The 26978-nt window shown below is 33.6% G+C and overlaps 1 protein-coding gene across 2 annotated transcripts in view; it reads left to right on the top strand.

Annotated features, from left to right (window-relative positions):
* Window positions 1-26978, top strand: part of EPC2 (enhancer of polycomb homolog 2) — a 136223-nt gene that overhangs the window by 96952 nt on the left and 12293 nt on the right. For both annotated transcript variants that reach the window (XM_036928298.2, XM_036928297.2), the window contains exons 3-10: window positions 2563-2708; window positions 11548-11754; window positions 17445-17593; window positions 18354-18486; window positions 20665-20856; window positions 24105-24194; window positions 25424-25569; window positions 25678-26021. In XM_036928298.2, coding sequence (XP_036784193.1) covers window positions 2563-2708; window positions 11548-11754; window positions 17445-17593; window positions 18354-18486; window positions 20665-20856; window positions 24105-24194; window positions 25424-25569; window positions 25678-26021 — 1407 coding nt within the window. The remainder of the gene's footprint in view (window positions 1-2562; window positions 2709-11547; window positions 11755-17444; window positions 17594-18353; window positions 18487-20664; window positions 20857-24104; window positions 24195-25423; window positions 25570-25677; window positions 26022-26978) is intronic.

Genomic DNA, 26978 nt, shown 5'->3' with positions numbered 1-26978 from the left:
AGGAAGTCTTCTATACACACACAGACACATGCCCTTAGTAACCTTAACCTTGTTCACATCTTAATTCTGTTGAACAACTACATCAAGAAATTTTCAGCTTCCTGCCTGCCTCCTCCCCTTTTTTTTTGATGATAGGGATTGTTTTACTTGTTTTGTTCGGTTGACTGGCTTGTGAAAGTAACTCGCTATTTGTAATTTTTATTTTAACAGGAAAAGCTTTCTGGGTTTCAAAAAACTATATGTGTAAGCTTACAGAAAATATGGTTTGTAGTTTAAAAGAATCTCTTTCTTATATTTATATATTTAAGAGTACTCATTTTATTCCACAGCTTTTAGTACCCAATCTTTTTTTCTTTATATGCCATGCAGGGAGTATACAAGTACGACGAAAGTAATCACTGTCTTTTAAGAATTTGTCTATTGTCTGGTAGAGGAGATAACCAGCATAATAGGAGGTGAAGAGGGGTACAAATGAAACACTTTTAAGTGTTGGGAAGCAATACCTGAGTCTATAATGATGTTTTTGTATAGTTTTTGAATGAAAGAGAAATGGTAGTATCAGAAAACTTAGAGTGCTAGTGTCAGTCTTTGCCCTGGTTCTGATTTAACACACTGTCAGACCTCCTATCAGTTCTCATTCTTAATTTTCCTAAACTATTTCCCAGCTTTTCTTAACCCTACCCTTCCTCACAAACAGGGAGTTGGCTTTTGTAAGAATAGCATAACAAGACAGAGCAAAGAGGAAGTGGAGGAACAAGAACTGAGTAAGATTAGTTAGGTGTATAAAAGATGGTAATGCAGCACTTGCATATATAAGCCTTATTACCCTTCGACTTTTGAAAACTTGGGTTTAACTTAGAAATTCCATATATTATGGCTTAACTCTGCTCAACAGTTTTTAAAACCTATCTTCCTCTAAAATATCTTCTAGTTGTATCAGATACCTGATTTTATTAATTGTTTGTGGATCATTGACATTCATTGTGTACATTTATAAATGCAACATCACTTTGTAAAAGGAGTGGAAATTTTTAGTGATCCTTAGTGTTTATGGAGTGTACATTATATGTCATGGAGTTTGATACAGATTGTATTAACTGTTTAAAAGCATCCTTTTGAATTATTAATAATCATATAATAAAAACTACGTCAAGTAAGAGCTATACTTCCTTTTTAGAATATTTTTGATAAATCATACTTAAAAAATAGTTGATCAATAGCTATAACTTCTTTATTAACTCCATTGTCTACTGTGCAAAACAAGCTAAATGAAATAAAGTTTTTACAAATTTTAGAAGGTAAGACTCATTGGGAGAAAAAATACTACCAAGCACTAAAGGGTGGTTGTGGGAGTTAATTTAGTATGTATAAAGTGCTTATGTATAAAGCACTTGGAACACTGCCTGGCCCACAGTAAGTGCTACATAAGTATTAGCTAATGTTTATTTTTATTTTTGTTGTTGTTATATAGTGGCATCATTTATTTAAACAGTCAACCAGAGTTCAGGTTTTTGAGATGTAGTTACTTGTTTTTATAATCAGTTGTTTTTGCCTTTAAATATTTTATGTCCATCGGTACTATCTGTATTGAGGAACTGATTTTACTAAAATTTTATAAATACACACATCTGTTCCTATTACTGTGTTATAAGCTACCTTTGTAAATGTCATGCTGAGTCTGAGGATGGCAGGACGTTTCTTACAGTATGACTGTAGGACTTTGATTTATACACTGATGTGTAGACAGTATTATTTAACCAACCTGTTGATTGATATCTCTTTCATTGCCTGGCCTTAAATCTTAACATGTAATCAACACATACTTTGTGGCAATTTTTTCCTTTTATATTTTACAAATTAATACAGATACATGCTTAAAAATCTTAAAATGTGTTATTTTTAAATCTTAAAATGCTTTATATTTAAAATAAAGGAGACACTACAAAAAGGAACAAAGAACAATTTTTAATTTTCCCTACTATTCTTGAGCCCATACTCTACAGTCCACCTCCCAGAAGTGGAGAACTATTACCAGTTCCCTGTGCGTTCTTTCAAAAATACTCTGTGCTTATGAGTGTGTGTGCGTATATATATATATACGCACACACACACAGACTTATTCATCCCCCTTTCCCTTTTTAAAAAATATTATTATTCTCAAAGTTGAAATGCCATTCCTATCATACACTTTGAGTTTATTTCTGGATTCTTAATTTTGTTCTATAGCTTCTCAATTGCTTCTCAATAGCTTCTCAATATCACCTTTTTCATAATTGCTACTTTATATTTTATAGCTTAGCATATATTTGTTGTACTTTATTTTTATTTTTAAAATAAATTTTCATATTGCTTTTACTGTTTTATTAAACTTTAAATTGGGTATGAATTACAGTTTTATTTTTCTTTCCCTGTGTCCTTAGTCTGTGAAACTTTTAGATGTCTACTTATGAGCTCTTTCTTGGTCAGTGCATTATGATTTAGGAGTATTCTGTAGTCAAATGTAAATACTCTATGACTGCATAATTTCTCCTCAGTTTGAAGAATTTTTCTTTTCTTTTCTAGCCTTTAATCTAGACAACGAGCAACCAGATTATGATATGGATTCAGAAGATGAGACCTTGTTAAATAGACTTAACAGAAAGATGGAAATTAAACCTTTGCAATTTGAAATTATGATTGACAGACTTGAAAAAGCCAGTTCTAATCAGGTACTGTACCTTGTAAAACTGTTTCTTGTCTTACAGTTAATCCAATTAACAGCTTTAGTTTGTATTTTGTTTAGACCTGAATATATTGCATTTCACTGTCTTTTTCATTTCTTTTCCTGACACTCTAGAATTTGTATTTACGGTATTCCTTAAATTGAATATTTAAGCTTAATTTCTTTGAATAGAGGTATGAAGAATACTGTTCTGACTTTTTTGTCTTGTTTGAATATAAAAATAATACTAGCTATAATATTATAGTATCTTCTTGATCCTTTCCAAAGGGCTGTCTTTTGGTGCTTCAGTTACTAAATATGCTTGGTTGGGTCTCTAAGGCTTGTTTCATACCAAGTCTTGCTCAGTTGGTCAGATTTATATTAAGGCACTTTTATTATCATTTTAAATATAGTTTAACTTACATATTTAAAATTTTAGGTGAAGGGAAAGTTATTCACAAAGTAACAGGTTTCTTTACTGTGATGTTCTATGTATGGTAGAATTCAAGATGGAATGGTATTTTGGGAAAACAGGTAGTGTACATCAGGAACCTGAAAATATTTATACTTTTTGGTTTTGTTATATTGTCTCTTGGAATCATTCTCAAGAAAAATGTGTGAAAATGTCAAAGATTTTTGAATAGGGATGTTTAGAGTAATTTTCAAGTTGTAGGATATCATGCAACCATTAAAAATTATTTCTAATGTCACAGGAAATTGTTCATTATATAATGTTAGATTTCAAAAACAGGATACAAAATTAAGTAGAAAACTGAGGTTTGTTTAAAGCATTTACACTTATACATGTGCATAGAATAAAAGCAAGTCCAACAAAATGCCATCAATGGTTATATTTACCTGGTGGAATTTTTGGTGATTTTTATTTCTGTTATTCTGTTTTTCTGTGTTTTCCAGATTTACTCTGATAAGCATGCATTAATATTATAATTAAATTTTTAAAAATAAGCTACTTTTAAAAGTAATTGTTAAACTACGTAGTAAGAATTACAGATATAAATAAACTTTTTACAATAGATTGTTAAAACTTTTCACTAGGTTACCCATACAGATTCATTATTTTCCCTCAACTTAAGTCCTTTAAATCCCTGAGGCATTACCAACTATTCAGAACATTTCCAAAAACTTCTCCATTGTAAAATGACTGACTTTGCTGTATATTTAACGTTTCTACCAATCTTCCCCCCTATTTTGATGGGAAATAATACCTAATATATTATCCAAAGAAGTACACTGAAAATTGAATTTTTAAAAATTCAATCCAACTGGGTTTTTTTGAGAGATTGTCTTTTTTTCTTTTTCCGGCAATTTTTTTACTTACCAGATTGTTCTTATACTTAGTGCTTATGCTAATTTTCCTCGTGGTTTTCCTAGGATTTTGGTCACATCAAATTTCAAATTTTTTATATGCAAAATTTCCTGCAGTCCTAGACTCAATCAGTCTTCGTATTTCTCCATTTTCTGTGATTGCTCACAAATTACGCAGGCTGTCTGAAATTATATCATCAGAAGCCTTCAGATCTCTGTTCTGTAATTTACTTTCTTCAATTCAGTCAGTACTATTTAGTGCTCAGATAAACGAGAGATGACAGAAGTTCTGCTCTTGTGCAGCTTATTATCTTAGCGGGAGAGAATAAAAAAACATGTAAACAATACAATTAACCATCCATATATAATCAGCACCATCTTATTTTACTTCTCTTTGCACAGGGACAAGCTTCTAGGCCCTAAAACAACTGACTAGGCTCAGAGGATGATGTCATATGCCTTCAGCTATAGACATGAAGGTGGAAGTTTTGTCATAGAACAAGATAATGGTCCTGTTCATTAGAGCCAAGAGTTAAAGATAGGAAAAGACTTGTCATTCCAAGTTCCTGATCTGTGGATTCGTGGATTTCTTTATTTTTCCTATTTTGTGGCTAGCATAGTACCAGATCAAGAAATTAAGTTTGTGGTTTAACCAATATTTTATTAGGTTGGTAGAAAAAGGTATGAAAGACTGAGGCAAAGCTGCTGCCTGTGTCATTCTGTGGATACTATTGAATGAAGTCATGGTTGAAAACTTACTGTTATTCAAATGCTGGGATTATTTTAATCCCCATACATTTATCTTATTTGAGCTCTTCTTTTTTTTGAGGAAATTACTATTTAACAGTACAGAATAACTCATTAACAATTTTGAAAAAGCAGGTTGATTTGTGACCTTGTTTTCCTTATTTTTTTAATTAAAGTATCACTGATATACAATCACACTGGTTTCAAATATACAACACAGTGGTTCAACAGTTGCCCATATTATTAAATCCTTAACCCCTCTAGTGCAATTACTATCTATCAACATAGTAAGATGTTGCAAAATCATTGATTATATTCTGTATTCTGTACTGCTGTCCCTGTGACCAACTTATACTGTGATTGTGAATTTTTGAGCCACTTTGTTCCCTTCACCCTCCCCCACACACCCACACCAACCTCTCCCCCATGGTAACCACTATTCCTTTCTCGGTGTTTATGAGTCTACTACTATTTTGTTCCTTCTGCTTTGCTTTCTTTTTTGTTTTTTTTTTAAATTAAAGTATCATTGATATACAATCTTATGTTTGTTTCAAATACAGAACAGAATGGTTCAACAGTTACCTATATTATCAAATCCTCACCCCCTCCAGTGCGGTCACTATCTGTCAACGTAGTAAGATGTTACAGAATCATTAACTGTATTCTCTGTGCTGTACTACAGTCCCCATGACCAACCTATATTGTGATTGCAGGTTGTTGTGCCTCTTAATCCCCTTCTCCCTCTTTCCCACTTTCCTTAGCTCCTCCCCCTTTGTAACCACTAGTCCCTTCTTGGTGTCTGTGAGTTTACTGCTATTTTGTTCCTTCTATTTTGCTTTGTTTTTATACTCCACAAATAAGTAAAATCAGTTGGTATTTGTCTTTCTCTGCCTGGCTTATTTCACTGAGCATAATATCCTCTAGATCCATCGTTGTTGCAAATGGGAGGATTTATTTTCTTTTTATGGCTGGATAATAATCCATTGTGTATATGTACCACCTTTTCTTTATCCATTCATCTATTGATGGACACTTAGGTTGCTCCCATATCTTGGCTGTTGCAAATAGTGCAGCAATATAATAGGAGTGCATACTTTGTTTTGAATCTGGGATTTTGTTTTCTTCAGGTAAGTTCCTAGGAGTGGAATTATTGGGTCATATAGTATTTCTGTTGTTAGTTTTTTGAGGCACCTCCATATTTGAGCTCTCCTTATTTCTTGAGACTCTCATCACTTTTGGTCTTTTAAATACAATTCATTCCTTTCTGGTTTTCTTCTTATTTTCCATGACCATTCTTTCTATTTTTCTTCTGCTGACTTGTTTTCATTCAACTCCAGCACACCAGGTTTTCTTGAAATTCTTGTGTTCTTATCCGATGTATTTTATGGTAATACCAGCTCAGCAGGCATTTTTGTGGGTGTATAATACAGGCACCTTTAACCTCGACCTTCCAGGACTTTCTCTTTTCTCTTTCTGCACTACCTGTTGGCATCTCCACTCCAGTGGTCCAAAGACTTCTTAAGTCAGCCGTTCCAAAACTTAACTTACTCTCTCAACTCCAGGTGATGCTGTACTGTATTCTTTTTCTCTTCAGTGACTCCCAAAACTCATAATTATGAGTTCTGTATCCCTCTCCGTCAGTCTCCAAATTTCTAATTCTAACTCTTCCTTGTGCACCTGTATATTCCTTGAATATTTCATCTTCACTGATCTCTTCTCTCATTTCTTTTTCTTTGCCCTGATGTGCCAAGTGTCCCTATTCCAAGGGAACCCTTTCATTTGACCCTGTTTTTCTCAGTAAACTACCACTCTCTGTGTCTCCTTTTTTTTTGTCACAATTAAATTTTCAAATTAGCCATTTTTTTGGCTGTTACTCATACCAGTCATTTCAGTTGACTGAAATTGCACTGTCACCAAGTGGCCACCTGTTGTCATCCAGGAGCCTCTTTTCAGCCTGTGTCCTACTTAATACCCCCGTAGTATAGATGCTGTTGACCTCCACATTTCCTGATTCTTGCTTGCTGCTTCGTCTCTTCTTCCATTGTTCTTCTACATCTTGTTTGTTCCTATTTCCTTCAGTACTTGTCCTTGGAATTTTTCTTGTATCTTAAGCTACCAATACAGGCACTCCTAGATGGGGTTTTTTTGTGATTCTGTCCTGTATCCACTAATAGTCCCAAAGTTCTTATATTATTCTCTTTTGTTTAATTTTTATCTGTCTTGCCTTTATTGCCATATTGTAAGTTTCTTTAGGTAATGAATTTACCTCATAGGTTTTATTCTTATTTTTCCCACACCTATAACAATATGATGGGCTGTTAATCATTGATTATTAAATACTTATTGCTTAATTGACCATTTTAAATGTAAAAATCATTTTTACATGTAATTTATTCATTTGCATATTAAAATGTATTTATTGGAGACCATGAGTTTCATACATAAGCAAACTAAATGGTCCATGTCCTCATAGATAGTGTAGGAGGAGAGTCCATATGGTAGAATAATTTTTATCTCCCCACCCCAAGCCCCCAAAATAAGTAAATCAAGTAAATCAAAGAGCTAATATAATAAATTTTGCCACAGACATTTTTGTCAATTAAATACTGGTTTCCACTGCTTTCTTGTAGATAAAGTGCTAAAAAGCAGAACTTTTTTCTTAGGGTATAAAGTAGTAGTAGGATTCTAATACTGTGAATTTTTAATCACATAATAATTGGGGGCTTATTTAACTGCAAATAGTTCTTGCACACTCAAATGTATGCTGTCACCATGGTAGTAGAGATGCAATGATACCAGTTGCTTTGGAATAGCTAAAGATAATTTTTACAGAATAATTAAAACCAAGATTATCCAACAAAATAAAAATTTTCTGTATAGCAACATAAAAAGTCAGTTGAGAAAATACAGTTAACAGCAGAAAGAGGTGTCACAATGTTACAGTGTAAAACTTTATATTTGAATGCTTATTACCTGAGAAATAGAGTTACTTAATGACAGGCAGAAGGACATTTCTAGCAGAAGAAACACCAAAGTTGGAAATCACAGGCAGTGTTTTAATACCCGTATCCTGTGGGAAAATAGAAAGCAGTGTTATTTTGATAGTATTGACACATTACAGCTCACTATTGCTTTGCTGGTTGATGGAAGGAGACCTATCCTCCTCACTGTAAGTTTAGATTAAGTTCTTGATTAATCGGTGAAGGCTGCAAAATTGTACCAGAAGCAGAATGACCACTTGAAGCATGTGTAGCATACATATCACAGCTTGTTTCTCTCGGTCCCTTGAGCATCTAAGAGCTGCCTGTAATACTGTGATGCTGTCAGCAGAGCTAGAATTTTATTAGATGGAGAAAGCTTGATTCTTATTCTACCACTGTCTTTGTAGACTCCCTCTGGGAGTATACGCATTATTCCAGAGAACTTCAGCTAACAGTTGAGAAATGTTCACTTAAAGTTGATGTTTGGAAATACTGGTTCTTTTGTTTTGGTCTCAGGTTCCAGGCTCTGGCTCTCCATTTTAAAGACCAGGTTAATCAGCCTCTCAGATGCAGTTAAGCTGTCTCTACTGAGACATTTTCTAAACCAAAGTATGGCCACTAATACTTTTACTGCACCAAATGTTAATTGTTATACACAGACTGGAATACTTGAGTTGACTTTGTTAGTGTGTTTTCTTCCTGCCTTCAGGAAGCCTTGGCAGTCAAATTATAATAAGAAACCAACTAATTAGCCCTAGTGATCACCATCATAGGACTGGAAGTCCAAATGATCCTTACACTTATTCCATGATGTTATTCCAATATGGCAAGTCAGATCATATCAGAAATTTATTTAGTGGGTCATGCCTTCAGATGACTTCATACAACCTACAGATCAATTCATATGCTGATCTTACAATTTCAGTGGAAAAAGTTTTCCCCTCATTTCAAAGTTCTAGGGAAACATTTCTTGGGAGTTATCTCAACTTGTTTGGAAACAAATCTTGATATCAAAATGATGAGTAAAAAGATTGGGGAGAACATTACCTCTGTGAGGCTTTCCAGCCCTGAAACTCCCTGACCTTTTCTAAAGTTCACTGTAAATGGCTATATGTAACTCCTATCCATCCTGTTGAAGGTGATTGGCCTATCTGATCTTCACAAGGAGCAAGGAAACAGACCTGACTAAGCAAATTTTTATGAATCTTAGAGATACGTCAACATTACACTGGCTGCATTGATAAAGGAAAAGTAGATCCCTGAGATACCCATGACAGAGCTCCTAGAGAAAACATCCTAGGGCCACTGTCCTAGACATAACAATGTCATTAGCAGAGTAATTGTTGAGAACAAGGATTCTGTAGTACTTAACTTGCTTTTATATGTAATTGGTGCAGGAAATTCAAAATTGGGTAGTATTGAAACTTCTGAAAACATGCTAAGTTTTTCCTTTTAAAATTTCTCAAGAGGTATATATTTAGTTGCAATATTTTAGAGAATATTCATCTTTTATTTTGGAGGGAGATAAAAAGAAACCTCTATCTTGTAGTTTCTGTTAAAAAAAAAAAACACAGTGGTGACCTCTAATGAGTTCTACACAATGATATAAAGGGCATATAAAAGTGTAGGCAAAGGGTCTGTTTGTGTTTATACAGAGGATCAAAGCCTAATTTGGCTACCCCGAAAATGAACTAAGATACGATATGAAAAAGAACTTCCAACATCAGCACTCTCGGGAAGACTCATGACAGAAGATGATCAGCAAAAAAAAAAAAACTCCAACAAAGATCCACGCACTGTCACAGGTGTAGATGCACTCATCCCACCAGTTCCTGGACTTGCCATGGGAATGATGAAGGAGATATCTAAGCTGGCCTGTGCATACAGTAAAACAAAAAATTGGACTGGATCTATACTGTTGGAACTCAACCAAGAATTAGAAGTGCAAATTGTAGCACTCCAAAATCTTACAACCACAGACTATTTATCGTTAAAAGAACATATGGGATATGAACAGTCCCCAGGAATGGGTTGTTCTAGTTTATCTGAATTCTCTCAGACTGTTTAAGTTCAGTCGGACAATATCCACCATATCATAGATAAGTTTTCACAAATGCCTAAGGTGCCTAACTGGTTTTCTTGGTTTCACTGGAGATGGCTGGTAATTACAGGTATGCTTTGGTTAGGTAACTATATTCCTATTATGTTAATGTGTGTGCACAATTTAATTAGTAGTTTAAAACCTATCCATGCTGAAGTTACTCTACAAGAAGATATGTCAAAGAAATAATCAATCTTCCCAGGTTTTCTTCTGCCTGCTACTTCTATAGCTTTTCTTCTTCCTACCTAATCACAACCTTTAAACAGAACTCGTGCCACATGTCGAATTTACCGAGTATCATAATTCTTCCAAGTGGTAAAGACACCTCAAGACAAATGCTGGGCATAGAAGCCACAGGGCATAAATCTGCAAAGAAGTAAAAAGCTAACCTTTTCAAACAATAAGGCTTCTCTCTCACTTACCAACTTCACATTTCCCTGTATGGCCCCGGAAGATGACTGGTTAGCCAGAGACGGGTAAGATTCCTCAAGGGAGGAACAACCTAAGACAGGCACAGTCGCAGGGGGCCATCTGGTGAGAAAATGGGGAGCAGCAGAGGTGAGGCTTAGAACCTCCCCCCTCATGTTCTGAGAGAAATCTTCTGCATACATGGATGTTTATTGCCCTCGTCTAGCTCGGATTAACACATAGTCTACAGGCACACACCTGATCATCTACATTTGCTCTCTTACAACACTAAACTCTTTTTTCTACCTTTATCTCGTATCTACCTACCACTTCAGCATTTTATTAAAAATAATAATAATAGAGAAATGTATCCACATATAAATCAAGTTTAAAAATCAAATGAATATTCATATTTGAACTGACTGTGTATAGTTCATAATGCATGAACAAAACCGAAAGCTTCTGTGATGACTGCCCTTGCACTGTTCACCATGTAACTTATTCACTATGTAAGAATTTGTACTCCATGTAAGAATTTGTTCGTTATGCATCAGAAGATTGGAGACTGACGAAAATTAGGCTTGGGGTGGATTAATGATTGTGCATTGAGTATTGACCCCCCTATACAGAAATTTATTGTGGTTAACAACTATTTGATCAATAAATATGAGAGATGCCCTCACAAAAAAAAAAAAAATATATATATATATATATATAAACACACTTCCAATTGTAAAATAAATAAGTAACCGGGATGTAATGTATAGCATAAGGAATATAGTCAAAATATTGTAACAACTTGGTATGGTGATAGCTGGTACCTAGAATTATCATGTATATAAATGTTGAATCACTGTGTTGTACACCTGAAACTAATGTAATGTAATACTGTTGTCAACTACCCTTCAATAAAAAATAAAAAACACAGAAAGAACTTAGTAGACTGTTGAAAACAGTAGATCCTCAAATGTGTAGAATCTCAGAATATCAGTTTTGAAGGACCCCAGATGTCTTCTTGTCCAAGACTTACCTGAGGAATAAATCTATTGTAGTCTTCCCAGCTATCATTCATCCAAGCTTCTTAAGTATTTAAAGTTGTAGTACTCACTGCCTCTCAGGGCAAAACAGAAATTTTTGGATAAATCTCCTTATTAATTGTGTTTTCTACCATCATGATACCTGATCATAATTGTTAGACTGTTCACATTTTTTTCTAAAAGAATAGTTTTTGATTTCTCTTTTTCAAACATTGTAGTTGATGACATTTTATACTTTTCATTTAGCTTGTAACACTTCAAGAAGCAAAACTGCTGCTAAACGAAGATGATTACCTTATTAAAGCAGTATATGACTACTGGGTGAGAAAACGTAAAAACTGCAGGGGGCCATCGCTCATTCCTCAGATAAAGCAAGAGAAAAGAGATGGCTCTACCAACAATGACCCTTATGTTGCCTTTCGGAGGAGAACAGAGAAAATGCAAACTCGAAAGGTAATGTGCAATTAGATTTAATTGAATGTTCCTTAATAGATTTCAGAACAAAGTTTTTTTTTGGTAATAATTTGAATAATTTCGAATACCTTGGACTATAAAAGGGAGCTAATGACATTGTTGAACTTTATGTTAGAAATCCTGCTCTTCCGTATCTTCTGTTGGCCAGTTGTGTAGAATGTTTATGTAATACCCATTTCTTTCCTTAATCTGCTGATCATAACATTTTAGACTTGGGTAGGAGGAATTATATGTCTTTATGTACCTTGGAAGTTTTGAGTTCTTCAGTAAACTATATATTCTCTACATAGCCTCTGTTTGGGAAGCTTAAGAGCTTTCGATTTTTTGAAACCATATTCTCATTCTTGGATGTTCAAATGGACCTTACTGCCTCTAGCTCTTTTGGGGTCGTGGGAAGTAGGGAAAGGTTCATTTTCAAGCTTGTTCCACCAACAGCCAAAAGTAATACAGTGGAATCTTTTTCTCCTTTTCTCAGTTGTCAGTTGTGTGAGATTGCAAATTGACGAACTTGCTTTCAGAAGCAGTGTGAGCCAGAATTTTCAGTAAGAGAAACAGGATCTCATGTTTTGGAATGATAGAGTATATAGGAAAGCATTTATTTCAGTGGGGTGTTCATTGCCTTCTATTTCTCATAGTTAGTAGTAAACACCATATACAGTAACACATTCTCTAACATTGTAAAATAATAGGGACATATAAATGTAGAAACCATGAACAATTACAATTTGAGGCAAAACATTTTCTGTGGATTTCTATTTCTCCTAACATTGAAAGCTTGTCCTTGTCAGCTGTTAATATAACAGCTGTGAAGTGTAACAGCTGCCAGGGATAGTATATTTTAGGAGAAACTCTCCTACTGGTTAACAGCTACAGTTTCTGTAACTCTTTCTTGGTTTTCCCAAGTGTAGATGACATTCCATAACCCAGGCTGAGTTTCCAGTTTGGTGCTTTAATAGTTAGCTAAGGAATTGTAAAATATTTTATTCACATTGATTGCCTTGCTTAGATAAGACTAGAATGAGAGAAGTTCATAAATACAGTAGAACTTCATAAATATGAACTGTGGGACATGAAGAAGGAAAGAGATTTATCTGAACCATTGAAAAATCTGAACTACCAGTTGCTTTTTAAAAGAAGTATAATTGATTCAGATATATTGAAAATCTTAGACTTTTAGCAATTCTTTTGAAGGAAAAGTGCTATTGGACTTCTTTTAATGAGTGGGTATGAAGTAATTAGCAAAATTTATCGGCATATAAACAATATTCTAAATGTTTAAAAACATTTTATCCTTAAATAGATTAAATCACTATTTTCTAACTAGCTAGTATATTGAGAATTGCTAATAATGGGTTCCTGTGTTTAGGTATTTCACCATTGTGTAGTAACTAATCCAGCTTTTTCCTGACATTTTGATTCCTACCCATTCTCTTATTTGTTACTTTCATCTTCCTCTGCAGAGTGGTACATTTTCTTTTCTAGTATTCTTTTTATTCCTGTTTTCAGTTGTGGGGCCAAAGACAGTTCCCCTTCATGTACCTTGTTATTGCTTAGACATGTTTATGTGTATTAAAATGAGAAAGCAGTCAATAATGAATACCCATTAGATGTTCAGGAGGTGAACAAGCATTGGGATATGCAAAATGAATACAGCTAACAAAGCTTCTCTACTTCCTTTTCTGTTTTCACAAAATTAAAAACACTTGTACAGCTGATGCAAAGGCTAAAGGAAAGGACTTCTGAAGTATTTGCTTGGTGGTCCTAGAATTTAATTTTAATTCACTAAACTAATGTTTAATTTGTGAGCACTTAAGTACTGAAGGACATCCTTAAATGAAATAATCTTAAGGCACCAGCCCATCTGAGTGCACTGGTTACCATATATGTTTAATATTGTAACCCTAGAGATACAACTGTTAGCATCTGTGCCTTCTCTCCTCCCTCTGAAGCAAGACAGGCAGGAAAGATAGTAATTCTCAGTCTTGCTGCACATAACAATCACCGGTGAATTATCCTTGGCTATAAAAAGATCTTTAATTCTAAAGTGCAGCACTTTGAGAACTACTTTCCTGGAGATCTGCAGTAGGTCAGAACTACAACATGTAACTGGAATTGGAAGAAAAGAGTTGGTCCTGAGCAGAGACAGTTAACAGGGAAGGTTAAAGGGAGTGAGTGTATTTGAATACAGGGAGTAGGGCCATCTTAAAAGCGTTAAAAAGGTGTCAGTGTGAATACATGGTTTTTAATATTAGCTAGAGGTAAATATAGATCTCTGTATGTATATGTACATACATATATTACAGACAATTTCCTAGCTCTGCTCACAATCTGGAAGCAATGACACTAAGTAACAGTTGTCATCCCTAGCATGTGGATCTTCATTTTTAATACCATTTTCTATTAAAAGGAACCAAGTCCCCTTAGAAAAATGGTTGGCTCCAGGTCAGGGGCTGGGAAAGTATAAAGATAAGCTTGGAACATTCCGCTATGCTGGAAAGGAAGAATGTGATTGACGATGGAAAAATATTGGAGCCATGTCAGAAGGCCTCAGGGGCCATCTTGGATGGGGATTCCACTGATCAGATCTGGGAAAGGTTGAGTGTCAAAATAATAAAGAGAGTAATGGATAGCCCATAGAATATAAGTAATCCATGAGTCCATATTGATATAAATGGATATTTGGACAATTGGTAGATTGATTGATAAAAGAGAAGGGAACACCTTTCCTTACAGTAGATTTCCAACTTCTAAATATCAGTGGAATGATGGAGTTTGAAAATCACCATTTGGTGACCACCATAGTAATAAATGTTTTAGGCAAAAGTTAGAATCAATGGATATTAAATTAATGGGGGAAAACCTGATGAGAAACAAGATACATAGCCCCACAGCATGTTTTTTTTAATTAAAAAAGAAAAAAAATGTAATTTGACTAGAGAAACCAGGCAAAAAACATTTTAATCAAGTGATCAAAGTTCATGTCAGCGGTAGTTGGACAAATAGGTATTATTCAGCTCTTGATTTATGGAAGGAGCACAATATCACTTCTTTAATAGTCCTACTAAAAATTCATAACCTGAATTTGGTCATGGAAAAACCTCAAAGAAACCCACATTGAGAAACAGTCTACAAAAGTAAGCGGCCTCTACTCTTCAAAAATGTCAAGGTCATGATCACCATAGAAAGGCAGAGAAGCTATTCCAAATAATAGGAGACTAAAAGAGACATGACAACTAGATCCTAAATCATGAATCAGATCCTAGATCAGGAAAAAGGATTTATTATTATTAATGAGTTTAATAAAAATTATTGTTCTAATATCCTTTTAACAACAAATAAAGTTTATATATATGTGTGTGTGTGTGTTTGTATAACTGGTACTGTAAAGTAGGTTAGTGAAACAATTGGTGAAATACAAATGAAGTCCATGAATTATATCAATATTAACTTCCTGATTTTGATAATTGTGCAGTGGTCGTAAGAAACTAACGTTGTTTTTAGAAAGTACACTTTTAAGTGTTCAGGGATAAAAGGGCATTATGGCTTCAGCTTTTCTTGAAAATTTTTAAAAATACTATTGCTAATTTTATATATGTGCCTTAGTTCATTTGGGCTGCTGTACTAAAAATACCACAGATTAAGGAGCTTCAACAACATTTATTTCTTACAGTTCTGGAGACTAAGCTTTCCAAGATCCAGGCACTAGCAGATTCAGTGTCTGGTGAGGTCCTACAACCTGGTTTATAGATAGTCATCTTGCTGTGTCCTCACGCGGTGGAAGCGACAAGAGAGCTGGCTCTCTGAGGTCTCTGTCATAAGACTGCTAATGTATTCCCGAGGTCTCCACCCTCATGACCTAATAATCACCTCCGAAAAGCCCCACCTCCAAATACCATCACATTGGGGAAATAGGATTTCAACATAAGAATTTTTAAAGGACAAAAATATTCAGTTCATAACAGTATGGATATACATACAGAGAGAAAGATAATCTAAAATAATAACATTTGGGGAATCTGGATGAAGATACATGGGAATTCTTTATACTGTTTTTACGACTTTTTTGTAAACCTGCAATTACTTCAAAATAAAAAGTAAAAAAAAAAAGTAGAAAAGATAGGACTGGGGAAAGGAAAAATTAGCAAGGGTAATTATTTGGGCCTAAAGAGCAGAAAATGAATGACTAACATATGGTCCAAGAGGAACACTTAATGAAGAAGGCAGCAATCTTAAAAGGTTCTGGTGCGCTTCCGAATATTGTTCAGCTGGCATGTAGCCTTGTATTATCATTCATCTTCTGGATCTGTATGTCCCTCATTCTTATTAGACTTTAAGCCTTTTGAGAATAGGGGACAGGGGCAGTACCCTACATACAATGAACACTTCAATGTTTGTTCTTGGTAATGTTAATTTTTTTCAGTTCGAAGGTATTGATGCCTATTTACACAACAAAAAATAATCTAAAACCATACTTTAGATTTTGCCATTTGTCACATAGTACTGAAGAGAGGAAAAAGATTCTTTTTTTTTTTTGATAAGACAAAAGGATGACTGATTAGCATAGTGTTTTTAATATTTGGTATGCAGTACCTTAATGGGACTTACTTTAGGTAGTTTTTATAGGTGATTAGTTTTCAAATGCAAGAAACTATAAACAAAAGAAACAAGAGTAAAAGTTTGAATCTTTCTTAGGCTTTATCTTCTCTTTTATAATCCTCCAATATAAAATCTGGCTTTCTTCAGTTTCTTTCTAATGTCATGTTGTATTATTAAGCGATCTTTCCATCACTGAGTTAAGTGCAGTCTGACTGGACCTGTACAATGAGAGGCAGTAATAGTCTATTTGTAAACAAATAGTTTCATGCCTAATATAAAGTCAGTATTCTGTGGCTGTTCGAACAAAATGTTTTACATTAACAGTAACTTCTGTATGTAAAAAAATGATGCTAATTACAGCCGAGTCTTCTCTAGTTATTAAACAGGACTCCTGAGTTTGTTCAAGTTACTTCTTACACTTCAATGTAAGAACTCCTTTAACAATACTCTGAAATTCAAGATTTTCATAAGTCTGTTTTCTACTGTGCGAGGTATTATTTACATTGAAACATGATAATCTCATTCCCTGCTTTTCAGTTTTACATCTGAGTTCCTGAAGTGAAGCTTTGCCTGTCATTGTGAATGTTTACATAGTAGTATATTGAAACTTAAGCCCACAATTACAGAGCTGGATAGATGCATAGAGATCCATTTTGGCTGTTTTTAGGTAGACTTGATTTGACAGAACTGTTTCTCTTTGTCATTGGAAAATACCTTGCTACCGTTTGAATAGACCACATTTTCTGATACACTAGATTTTGTTTCAGGTCAACCTTAAAAATTTGTTTACATTGGAATTATCCCTTCTATGTCATTCCATCTTTTCAACAGCTGGCAACATATTTTTCTGAATATTTATTGAGAAGTACTTGTTTGTACTTATATTTTCAGAGTTAAATGGATAGGTTTGCTTATGTAGTTGTTGTTTAGATGAATTTTTAACACTTTTACATTAAATTTTTTTTAACATTTTGCACTTTATAGGATGAATTTGGGTCTGATGAGATTTTGTTGAATCAAACTGGAAATGTGGATAGTTTTGTTTATTCTTATAAAATTGTTATTTTCAATAGAATCGTAAGAATGATGAAGCCTCTTATGAAAAGATGTTGAAATTGAGACGAGAGTTTAGTAGAGCCATAACAATTTTGGAAATGATTAAGAGAAGAGAGAAGACAAAAAGAGAATTATTGCACTTAACCTTAGAAGTTGTGGAAAAAAGGTAACATTGCTACTGTTACATTCTAATGTAATTTTAGCCAAATGATGAGCAAAATATAACAATTTGATTTGTGTTGGGGTTTTGCTGAGATTTAAAATAATTGGAATTGATTCTCAAATTCTACATTTTTGGCAAAATTGTCGTTAATAGTCTTTTTTAATCAGATTGAATTATCAATTTGGATTGCAAATTTGGGGGATATTTTTGTGTGTAGTATAGACACTCTAATATCCTTTTTTTAAAACAGATTATTGAATTTTATTTAGAAAAGAACCTAGAAATCATTTTGTCCAATTTTCTGTATTAAAGTTTCTATTAAATAAAATTTGAAGGAAAGACTGTTTAATTGATTTTATTTTCTAACTAGGTAAAAAACATTTTTTGTTTCAATGCATTTCAAAAATGTGTCCTCTAATGTAATAGTCATTTTTCTGCATAATTAGACTATACTAAACCTAACAATTTTATGTGATTCCTGAGGTAAACATTCTCAACATCATTTCCTAGTACTTGAAAATATAAAATATATGGGATATTCTTCTTGTGTGTACCTTAGAGATTTTTTTGCTTTGTTTTCATTTGGTTTTTATTCAATCCCAAATATGGGCCTCTTAGTCCTATAAATTTTCCCTTTTAAGAATAATCTAAGTAATTATTGGCCCTAGTTGATTAGCTGTATTCCAGTTAATAGAGGTAATCATTGTTTTTTTCTTGGTTTTTAAACTATGTAACATTTTCTTATATTTGTTACCTTCTCAAGATATCATTTGGGAGACTATGGTGGTGAAATCCTTAATGAAATGAAAGTCAATAGATCCGAAAAAGAGTTATATACTCCTCCAGCAACTCTTCATAATGGAAATCATCACAAAGTTCAAGAATGTAAAACTAAGGTGAATATCTTTTGGAGAAAAGCATATATGTAATATTGATCAGACAGCTTTGGTTTCTACAATTGTATTATTATTATAATTTGGCTAAGAAAGTAAGCAATTAACATGTATTTAGTTCTTACTATTTACCAAGCACTTTGATAGGAATTTTTATATACATACTGATTTGTTAATCTTATAACAACCCTTTAGGCAGATTTCACCTCTATATCACTTCTAGATCATATAGCTAATCAGTGGGTCATCAAGGTTTGATTCCAGGCCTAACTCCAAGACCGTGTGCTTTCCACTATGCTATCTGCCTCCCTAGAGAATAAGTGTAATTAAAGTTCAGTGACTACCACTAGCCTTAGCAAATTCTGTGTCAAGTGGCAGGCATCAAAATCTAAAATTAGAGCTTTCTTCATCGAGGCTATTGAAAGTTACTCTTGTTGGTGTCCTCATTGCCAGAGCCAGCATTTATCGATTACTGTCTGCCTTAAACAATTGGGAAAAGTCCTCTTACTTCTCAATTATAATTTCTTCCTAATAAAGATCCAGTCTCAGTGGTTACTTTAGTCCCTTAGACTAAAGAATTGTTCAGTATTCACTTGGTACATTAATTAAAGAATTCAATTGAGATATACAAAAATTAATAAAACCTTTCATTTAAGGAGCTTAGATTTAAGTAAATATTGACTGAAGCAGTTAAACAATAGAGCTTTACTGTGTAGCAAGATTTTAAAAGTGACTTAGGGTGTTTGTGGAAAATTCATCTTTTAAAAATGTACACAATCCTCAATTTTCATGGTTTCATTCTTAAAGGTCAAGAAGAATGTGGAGCAGGAAGACTCCTCATGTCAATTCAAACATCAAAGTTCTTATTAATCACAGGCATCTTGCCCACCTACCTGATTCCCTTTAAATCACACTTGCCTTTATAGCCAAAAATGGTATCATTATAGTAAATAAAATTTTCTGAGTTATTTTTTTAAATGCATTTTATATGAACCAGTGCTTTTCCTAGGCATATGATTGCTAGGTCTAGAATTTGAAAGTCTCAACCCAAAATTATTGACAGAATCAGCCTTTATTAGATACTGAATCTTGATAATCTCTAAGAATAAACACTCACTCAGCCTATTTAAATACCAGTCTTAGGAATATGGTTTCTTCCATTGTTGCTCTACCCCATTATATATAATTAACTTTATTTACTTTGTCATACATTCCACCTTAAAATACAGGTAGTTTCTAAGAAGTTGGGGTTTTATTTTTGATATCATAGCTATACCCATTCCCATTGTAACAGCCTATATCTCATTAAATAATTTGGCATTTAATCAACATTTTCATGTGTGTACTGTTTTTGACCCTAAAGTAGTTTTAACAATAATATGGGCTACATGGGGAAATGTATAACTTCCTAAATATTTTTTTACTATAATATTATTTCAACTTTAGTGCTTAGAACAGTCATTTTCAAATTTTTTAAAGTGATAGAGCCATACTTACTAAAAGGAGTTCCAGCATGTTAAAATAGGTAGAAACAGCTTCTCTGTTAAGAAGTAGGGGCTGGAAATCACCTCATACGCAGTCTCTTTGCCAGGTGGCTTGTCAGGTGCCGCCGTAGAACTCTGGGGTACTTGACAACAGTTGATTATTGTTCAGTTGAGGCAGTAATTCTACATTCTAAAAAGTTTTTTTCTAGGTAATAAGCTTATTTTTCTCAAAAATTTACTGGCCATGGTAGTAGGCATTTTTAAAAATTAGAAATAAGTGTAGAACTGAATTAATTCATAATGTAGTTCAAGTTACTTTCAAAAATAAGGATAGTTACTCATTTTCATCATTAATTAGTATAATACATTTAAATAAAATTAAAATAAAATCTAAATGCTAATTTTTAAATGCTGGATTGCATAATAATGGAACAGTTTTTAAAAAAATCAGTAACAGCTTAACTATCAAAAACAACATAAAAAGCAAATTTAAATACCATAGCTATTTTTCATCATAACTTGCAGAAAGTAAACCGTTTTTCAATTTCTGATCACATAATTTTTGTATATTAAAAACAGTAAGTAAAATCACCTCCTGGGTAAAAATTTATGTTTTTCAAAAAAGAGTATAGTTTTTCATGATTTCTAAAATTATTTTCATTTCTTCCTTTTGGGGGAAAAATCGTCACGTAAACAGCACCCTCATCATTTGTCTTTGAAAGAAGAGGCTTCTGATGTGGTTCGTCAAAAGAAGAAGTACCCAAAGAAGCCTAAAGCAGAGGCTTTGATAACATCTCAGCAACCCACTCCTGAGACATTGCCTGTGATCAATAAGAGTGACATTAAGCAATATGACTTTCACAGCTCAGATGAAGATGAATTTCCACAGGTGCTTATTTTAAAACTATTTTAAAGACATTTCCTTCGAGTCTTCTGTATTGCTATATTCTAAAGTGAAAATGACATCTTAGAGTTTTGTTGTTGCTTTCATCACCTAATGTTACAGCATAAACATTTTCCGTATTACTTATGTAGCCACTGAAATGACACTTTATTACTTTCCATCAGTTGGCTAGAAACTATTCTACCAGGGAACATTTAGGTGTTTTTCAGTTTTCCTTTTTAGAAAAATGCACATTTCTATCTTTTCTCTTTTTATTTAAAATAGATTATTACAAATGGAATTACTGAACCAAAGATTATCGCTATTTTAAGACATTAAATACATAATTTTAATATTCACCAATAGTAATTCCCTTTTTACTGTATTCCACCAACATTTTACTTTACATCTTCTAATGTAAACTTGCTAATTTGTTTGGCAATAACTATTTGATTGTAAAGATGTAAAAGACTTGTTCAAGTTTTAACTTGGGAAGATAATTCTTTGGTTTATTTTGCAACAGTTATTTATAGCAAAATGTTTCTTAATTTTACTTCTTAAGTGCTATTTTTAAAACAAAATCTTTATATATTAAAAGATAATTTTAAAAAATAGTAGTGTTTAGCATCTGGTCTACCAATACCCTCTTTCTTTTCTGTAACATAGACAACCTAAAGAGAATATTATAACAAACAGGTCTTATCATATTTTAACATTTTGACTTGCTTTAAAAGAAAATTTTTAAAGAAAATCGATGTCAGAGTTACTTTTTGAAGCAAGACTGTTTATAAAATATTTTATTGTTGTAACTATTGAAAATACAGAGTTTACATAACATGTGTCCCCTTTGACAAGATTATGTATTTTTTATTCTTCTGTCACTGATTCAGTTTTTCTACCCAAATACTATCTTAGTATTTGTATGCATTGTGACATCTGCACAGAGATGTATTTAATTTAGTATGTGCTTCAAAAGTACTTAATGAAATAGTTTATTACTTTTGTCCAGAGGATCATCCGGTTAGACTCAGGCAGGGCTTTGAATAGCCATGGGATATTAATAGATGATGAAGGAAATACTGGCCTAACAAATACTAGTTTTCCAGACAGAAAGTGTAGGGAAGGGCTCTGGGTGGAGAAAACAGCATGATAGAACTGTTAGTGGTTTGGCATTTCCTGAGCATAAAATACAAAGGGGAAGAAAGGTTGAACAGAATGATACCTGGAATAGTAGCCAGATGGCCAAATAGCCTCTATCTACATTACACGTACCAGGACATTGTTTTAAAGTTTTGAGTAAGAATATAATTTGGTTAGATAAATGTATGTATATTACCCTTCTATTGGTGGTACTAATGAGAGTCTATAGAATTTTACCATATATTCCCAACCCTTTAAGAATGATGCCATAGGAAATTATGAACTATTGAAACTTCCCTTATTGTTAGAAGCCATCCATACTCAGCATACTAGTCATACATTCCTCCTGCATCAAGGGATCTTAATTTCTGTTCTAAATTCTTAGTTTACTTGTATAGTTCTCAGTCCCTAGCCTACATGCAAATTGTACTTTGAAACTTTTAGGTTCCTCTGAGTCCTTGTGCTAGGTCTTTGACAAACCTCTTTAGTTTTTATAATAGCATACCCTTGTTGCTAAAAAGTATTTACCTGTAGTTGGACATCATTTAGTGTGGCAGCTATTTAGAATGTTGATTTTACAAACTCAGGATTTTATTGTTTTAAAGATCATTAAGATAATCATATGCTTCTTTGTCCTTCCAGTAAACAAGGAACAAGGGAATAGGAAGTCTAAGAGAACAGTTATTTATTTTAACCAGACTTACCCAAGTGAGATTTGCAGCAGAGCAGAACTAAAAACTCCATCTCTTCTTGATCATGCTTCTGATTCTCCTAATACCAGCCTTATCTTCCTTTGTTTCAGACTAAGTCCTGGAATCTATTCCTGGGAAATGGTGGTTGGGAGGTTGGCGTAGAATACTTTATTGAAGAGTATCTGAGAATTTGTGACACTTCTTCTTTGTATTTTAGAAGAGGAAGTCAATGATTTGCAAGGAACCAAAGTGCAAAATTCACATTTGGGATTTCCTTTCAAATTTCAGGTTTGGGACTTGGTTCCCCAGGAAGAAGAATCAGCCCCAGCTTACTGTTTCTGTGTCTCCCCCATAGGGCTGGTGGAGGTATATTGGAACCTCAAACAAATGCCTTTCTCCCCTGGATGACCCTGCTCAGTGGTAATTACCACAGTTTGGAAATAATGTGGAGATAATATTTTTCCTCAAAATAGGAAGAGAGGGATTTGTGAGGTTCAAAAATTTACAAGTAAATATGGTTGAGCCAGCGTTGTCAGAAAAAGAGATATACTACAAAGTGAAATTGCGAGACAACTGAAACTTAAGTACCAAAACTTTTTTTTTTAATTTTCACCATTATAGGCAGATATTTTATCTAAACCAAATTTTTTCCCTGCCGTATGAGAGTATATTTGTATATCATTTAATGTTTTTGATGACATTTATAAAGTATGCTACAATGTCTCAGTGTTGCCCTAGGGGTCCAACCTAGAATATTTAGGGATGTTTCACTTAGTGTCATGTGGCACCAGGGAGAATGCTCTTTAATCTGTGACAATTTTTTGAAAGTGTTTATTCTTTTGCTGTAAGATTGTGGACTTCTCACTTCTCTTTCCAGCTAGTCTGCTTTCCTTTAACAAGTCTTCTTTCCTCTTGTAATTATCTGCTTCTGATCTGCTAAGTTTAAAAAGTGATTCTAAATGACTGGGGAGATAAGGGACACTTCCATTTGAGTAAAATGTATGACCTTTATGGCTTGGGGTAAGATGGCTATTCGTAAGCCTTTTTATTACTCCTTGGTTTTGGGCTTTATTAAAGAGAGAAAATGTTACTGGATAAAAACACACTAACAGGTGAAGCATATCTGTCAAAGTATTTATGGTCATCTACATTATTTATAAAATATAAGTGGGGTATATAAAAGCTGTACTAATTCTTTTTAAGTCTGTAGCACTTACATGTTCAGAAGCAGTTGAGCAATGCCATGTGAAATTACCTGAAAGAACTATGTGTGCTAGTCTGTTTTGGGGATGCCTGCTGTGTGTAATCTAGGAGTAAGATTTACTGTTTGTGATCAGATTCTAATTTCAGACCATTATAAAGATTGACCTGTTGACTTCTGATTAACTCCTAAATGGAATATCTTGTGTCTCTCTTTTCAAGGTACCATCTCCAGTATCAGAACCCGAAGAAGAAAATGATCCCGATGGTCCCTGTGCTTTCAGGAGGCGAGCAGGATGCCAGTATTATGCTGTAAGACCTTTATTTTTTGTGGTGGTTTTGTGAACGGGAATTAACAGGTAACTCTTGTCAAGGTGACCTAGTCTTGATCCAAAAATGGAGAGTCCATCAGCATTTTTTATTTAATATCCTCTGTGCAGACAGCAATAAAAGATGCTCAAAGGTACTGAATCTTTTCAAAGGATATCAGAATCCTTTACTTGGAAATCTCTAATTCCTCATAGTTTAGAAATACATTTCACTTTGGTCTTTACCTATAGCTCAGAAGTTAGGAAAATTGTTCAGTGAGTCATTGCTAGAGTTAGGTAAGCCCAGAATCTCTAATTGAACCTTTGATGGCTGCTGAGTATCTATTGAAATTAATTTATTAGGCAAGTCAGTCTGGTGTATACTTACCCAGTAAGAATCAAACATAAAGGAATCAGTTTTAAACTTCCCTCATAACAACATTTTATCTAAAAATTACATTCATAACTTTGTGACCACTTAGAATTTGTTTTGTGCTACTAAGTCAAGTTTTGACAGAGCATTACATCAAGGAATGACCCTCACTCTTAAATGCTCAGGTTTTCAGATGAGGTATGTGACTATAGAGTTGTGAGGATGGCTCTTCTGTGTGCCTGGTGGAGATAGCTTGTCTTGTTTGCATTATTGTAAAACTTCTTCAGGGCCTGCGTGTCCATTTAGTATAGGAGAGGTGGGAAGTTGTTTACAAGTAAGCTGATGAGAGAAAAAATTGTGAAAGGGGGAGAAGTGGTAAGACACAGAAAAGTAGAATAATAAAGGGAATGAGAAGGCAAAGAAATGGACTGTATGTTCTTAAAAGTAAAGAGGAAGTGTCAGCTTGACCATTGCATGCTTGAAGTGTACTTTTGGTACAAAAATATGGTTTATCTCAATAGGAAGCCTATAAATTACTGATTTCACTATCTCTGCTTTTCTACATAAGTGTTAGAAGCTATATTATTCTTTGAAGATATATTTTAAAATATACCCTGAATGTGTCTATATTTACAAACTATATTCAGTTTGAGTTATTTTGGTGAGTGAATTTTTATTCAACTTTATATAATTTTATCTGGTTAATATCATTTAAATCCCAATTTTGCAGTTTAATCTAAAATTGAGTTGTTCTGCTAATGCTATAGTTAACTTAATTTTTTTTATCATGATTTAACTTTCCTTCATTTCAGAATTGACTCCATGAGTTTTAGTTTGTTTGTTTTTTTATTTCTTTGCAGCCTCGTTTGGACCAAGCTAACCATTCATTTGAAAATTCAGAATTGGCAGATTTGGATAAGTTGAGATATAGGCATTGCCTTACGACACTCACAGTCCCAAGAAGATGTATAGGATTTGCAAGGAGGCGAATTGGCAGAGGTGGAAGGTAAAATATTTGTTTGGCCTGGTTTTTGTTTACAAGCTGGATAGGAATGTATAGAGAAAACATTATTAAGTTCTTCTAGATAATACTTGGTTTTATATTGCTTTTCAGGGTCATAATGGACCGAATATCCACAGAACATGACCCAGTCCTGAAACAGATAGACCCTGAAATGCTGAATGTTTTTTCAAGCTCTTCCCAACCTATAGACTTTTCTTCTAATTTCTCTTGGACCAATGCTTCCAGTAAACATTGTGAAAATAGACTGTCCCTTCCTGAAATATTAAGCAATATCAGATCATGTCGACTACAGTGTTTCCAGCCAAGGCTACTAAACTTACAGGACAGTGATAGTGAAGAATGTACCTCAAGAAAACCAGGGCAGACTGTGAACAGTAAAAGAGTTTCCGCAGCATCTGTAGCTTTATTGAACACCAGCAAGAATGGCATATCAGGTACGCTGTCACTTTGTTAAAAGTATATCTTGGTATTATTTTCTCTTTAATTTTCATTATCCACTAAATAAACACTCAAGGTAAATTTTGAAGATTTATTTTCATAATCCCACTGAGGAAAGGATTTTAACCTACTACATTTTTTTCCAACCTAAGAAACTAAACCCTTTTATAAGGTTTGCATTTTAACCATTTAACTGGCTTACATTTTAATTGAGTATCTGTTGAAATTTACTATTAGGCAAGTCAGTCTGGTGTATACATACCCAGTAAGAATTAAACATAAAGGAATCAGTTTTAAACTTTTTTTTTTAACTGTTTAAAAAAAACTGTTTTAAAACCAGTGTTCCTGAAGTGGTAAATGTGTAGGCAGAACGTATAGGGAGTTCCTTATGGGCAAAGTGGTTCTAAGCTGCTACCGGATCATCACAGCACAACAGCACAACAGTATCTGCTTTTGTTCAAGAAAATTTTCATTTTTGTGTGTTGCTTTCCTTATTCCTTAAATACAGGCCTTACTCCATGAGGTACCATTGAAAGCTTTCTTTTTGAAAAATGATTTTTTTAAGAGGCTTTTTAGGAATAGTTGTATTTTTTGTCTGATAATTTACCCTTAATTGAGCTTGGAAAGTTTTTTTCATTTTAAGAGACACTGCTCAAATTAGTATTTTTATGACATATACATTGTAAGTAATGTATAGTATCTAGAGAATCTAAAACTGTAATTTTGATTCATTTTCTTCTGTGGTTCGTCTTCTCTTTATCACATTTATACAAAATATGTATAATTTATAAATATCCATGTAACATGTACAAATAATGCATGGTATCCAGAGATGAAAAAATTAGATGTGACTTGACCACACCTTTCTCTCTATAAAACATATGTATTTCTAAATTATTTCCTGGATGGTATATTTTAGTATACAAAATTATGTTAAACTTCTTTAAAGTGAT

Source organism: Manis pentadactyla, chromosome 8 (assembly GCF_030020395.1).
Source record: "Manis pentadactyla isolate mManPen7 chromosome 8, mManPen7.hap1, whole genome shotgun sequence".
Lineage (NCBI taxonomy): Eukaryota > Metazoa > Chordata > Mammalia > Pholidota > Manidae > Manis > Manis pentadactyla.
Note: the sequence above shows the minus strand (reverse complement) of the source record. Positions and strands in the feature narration are given on the sequence as shown.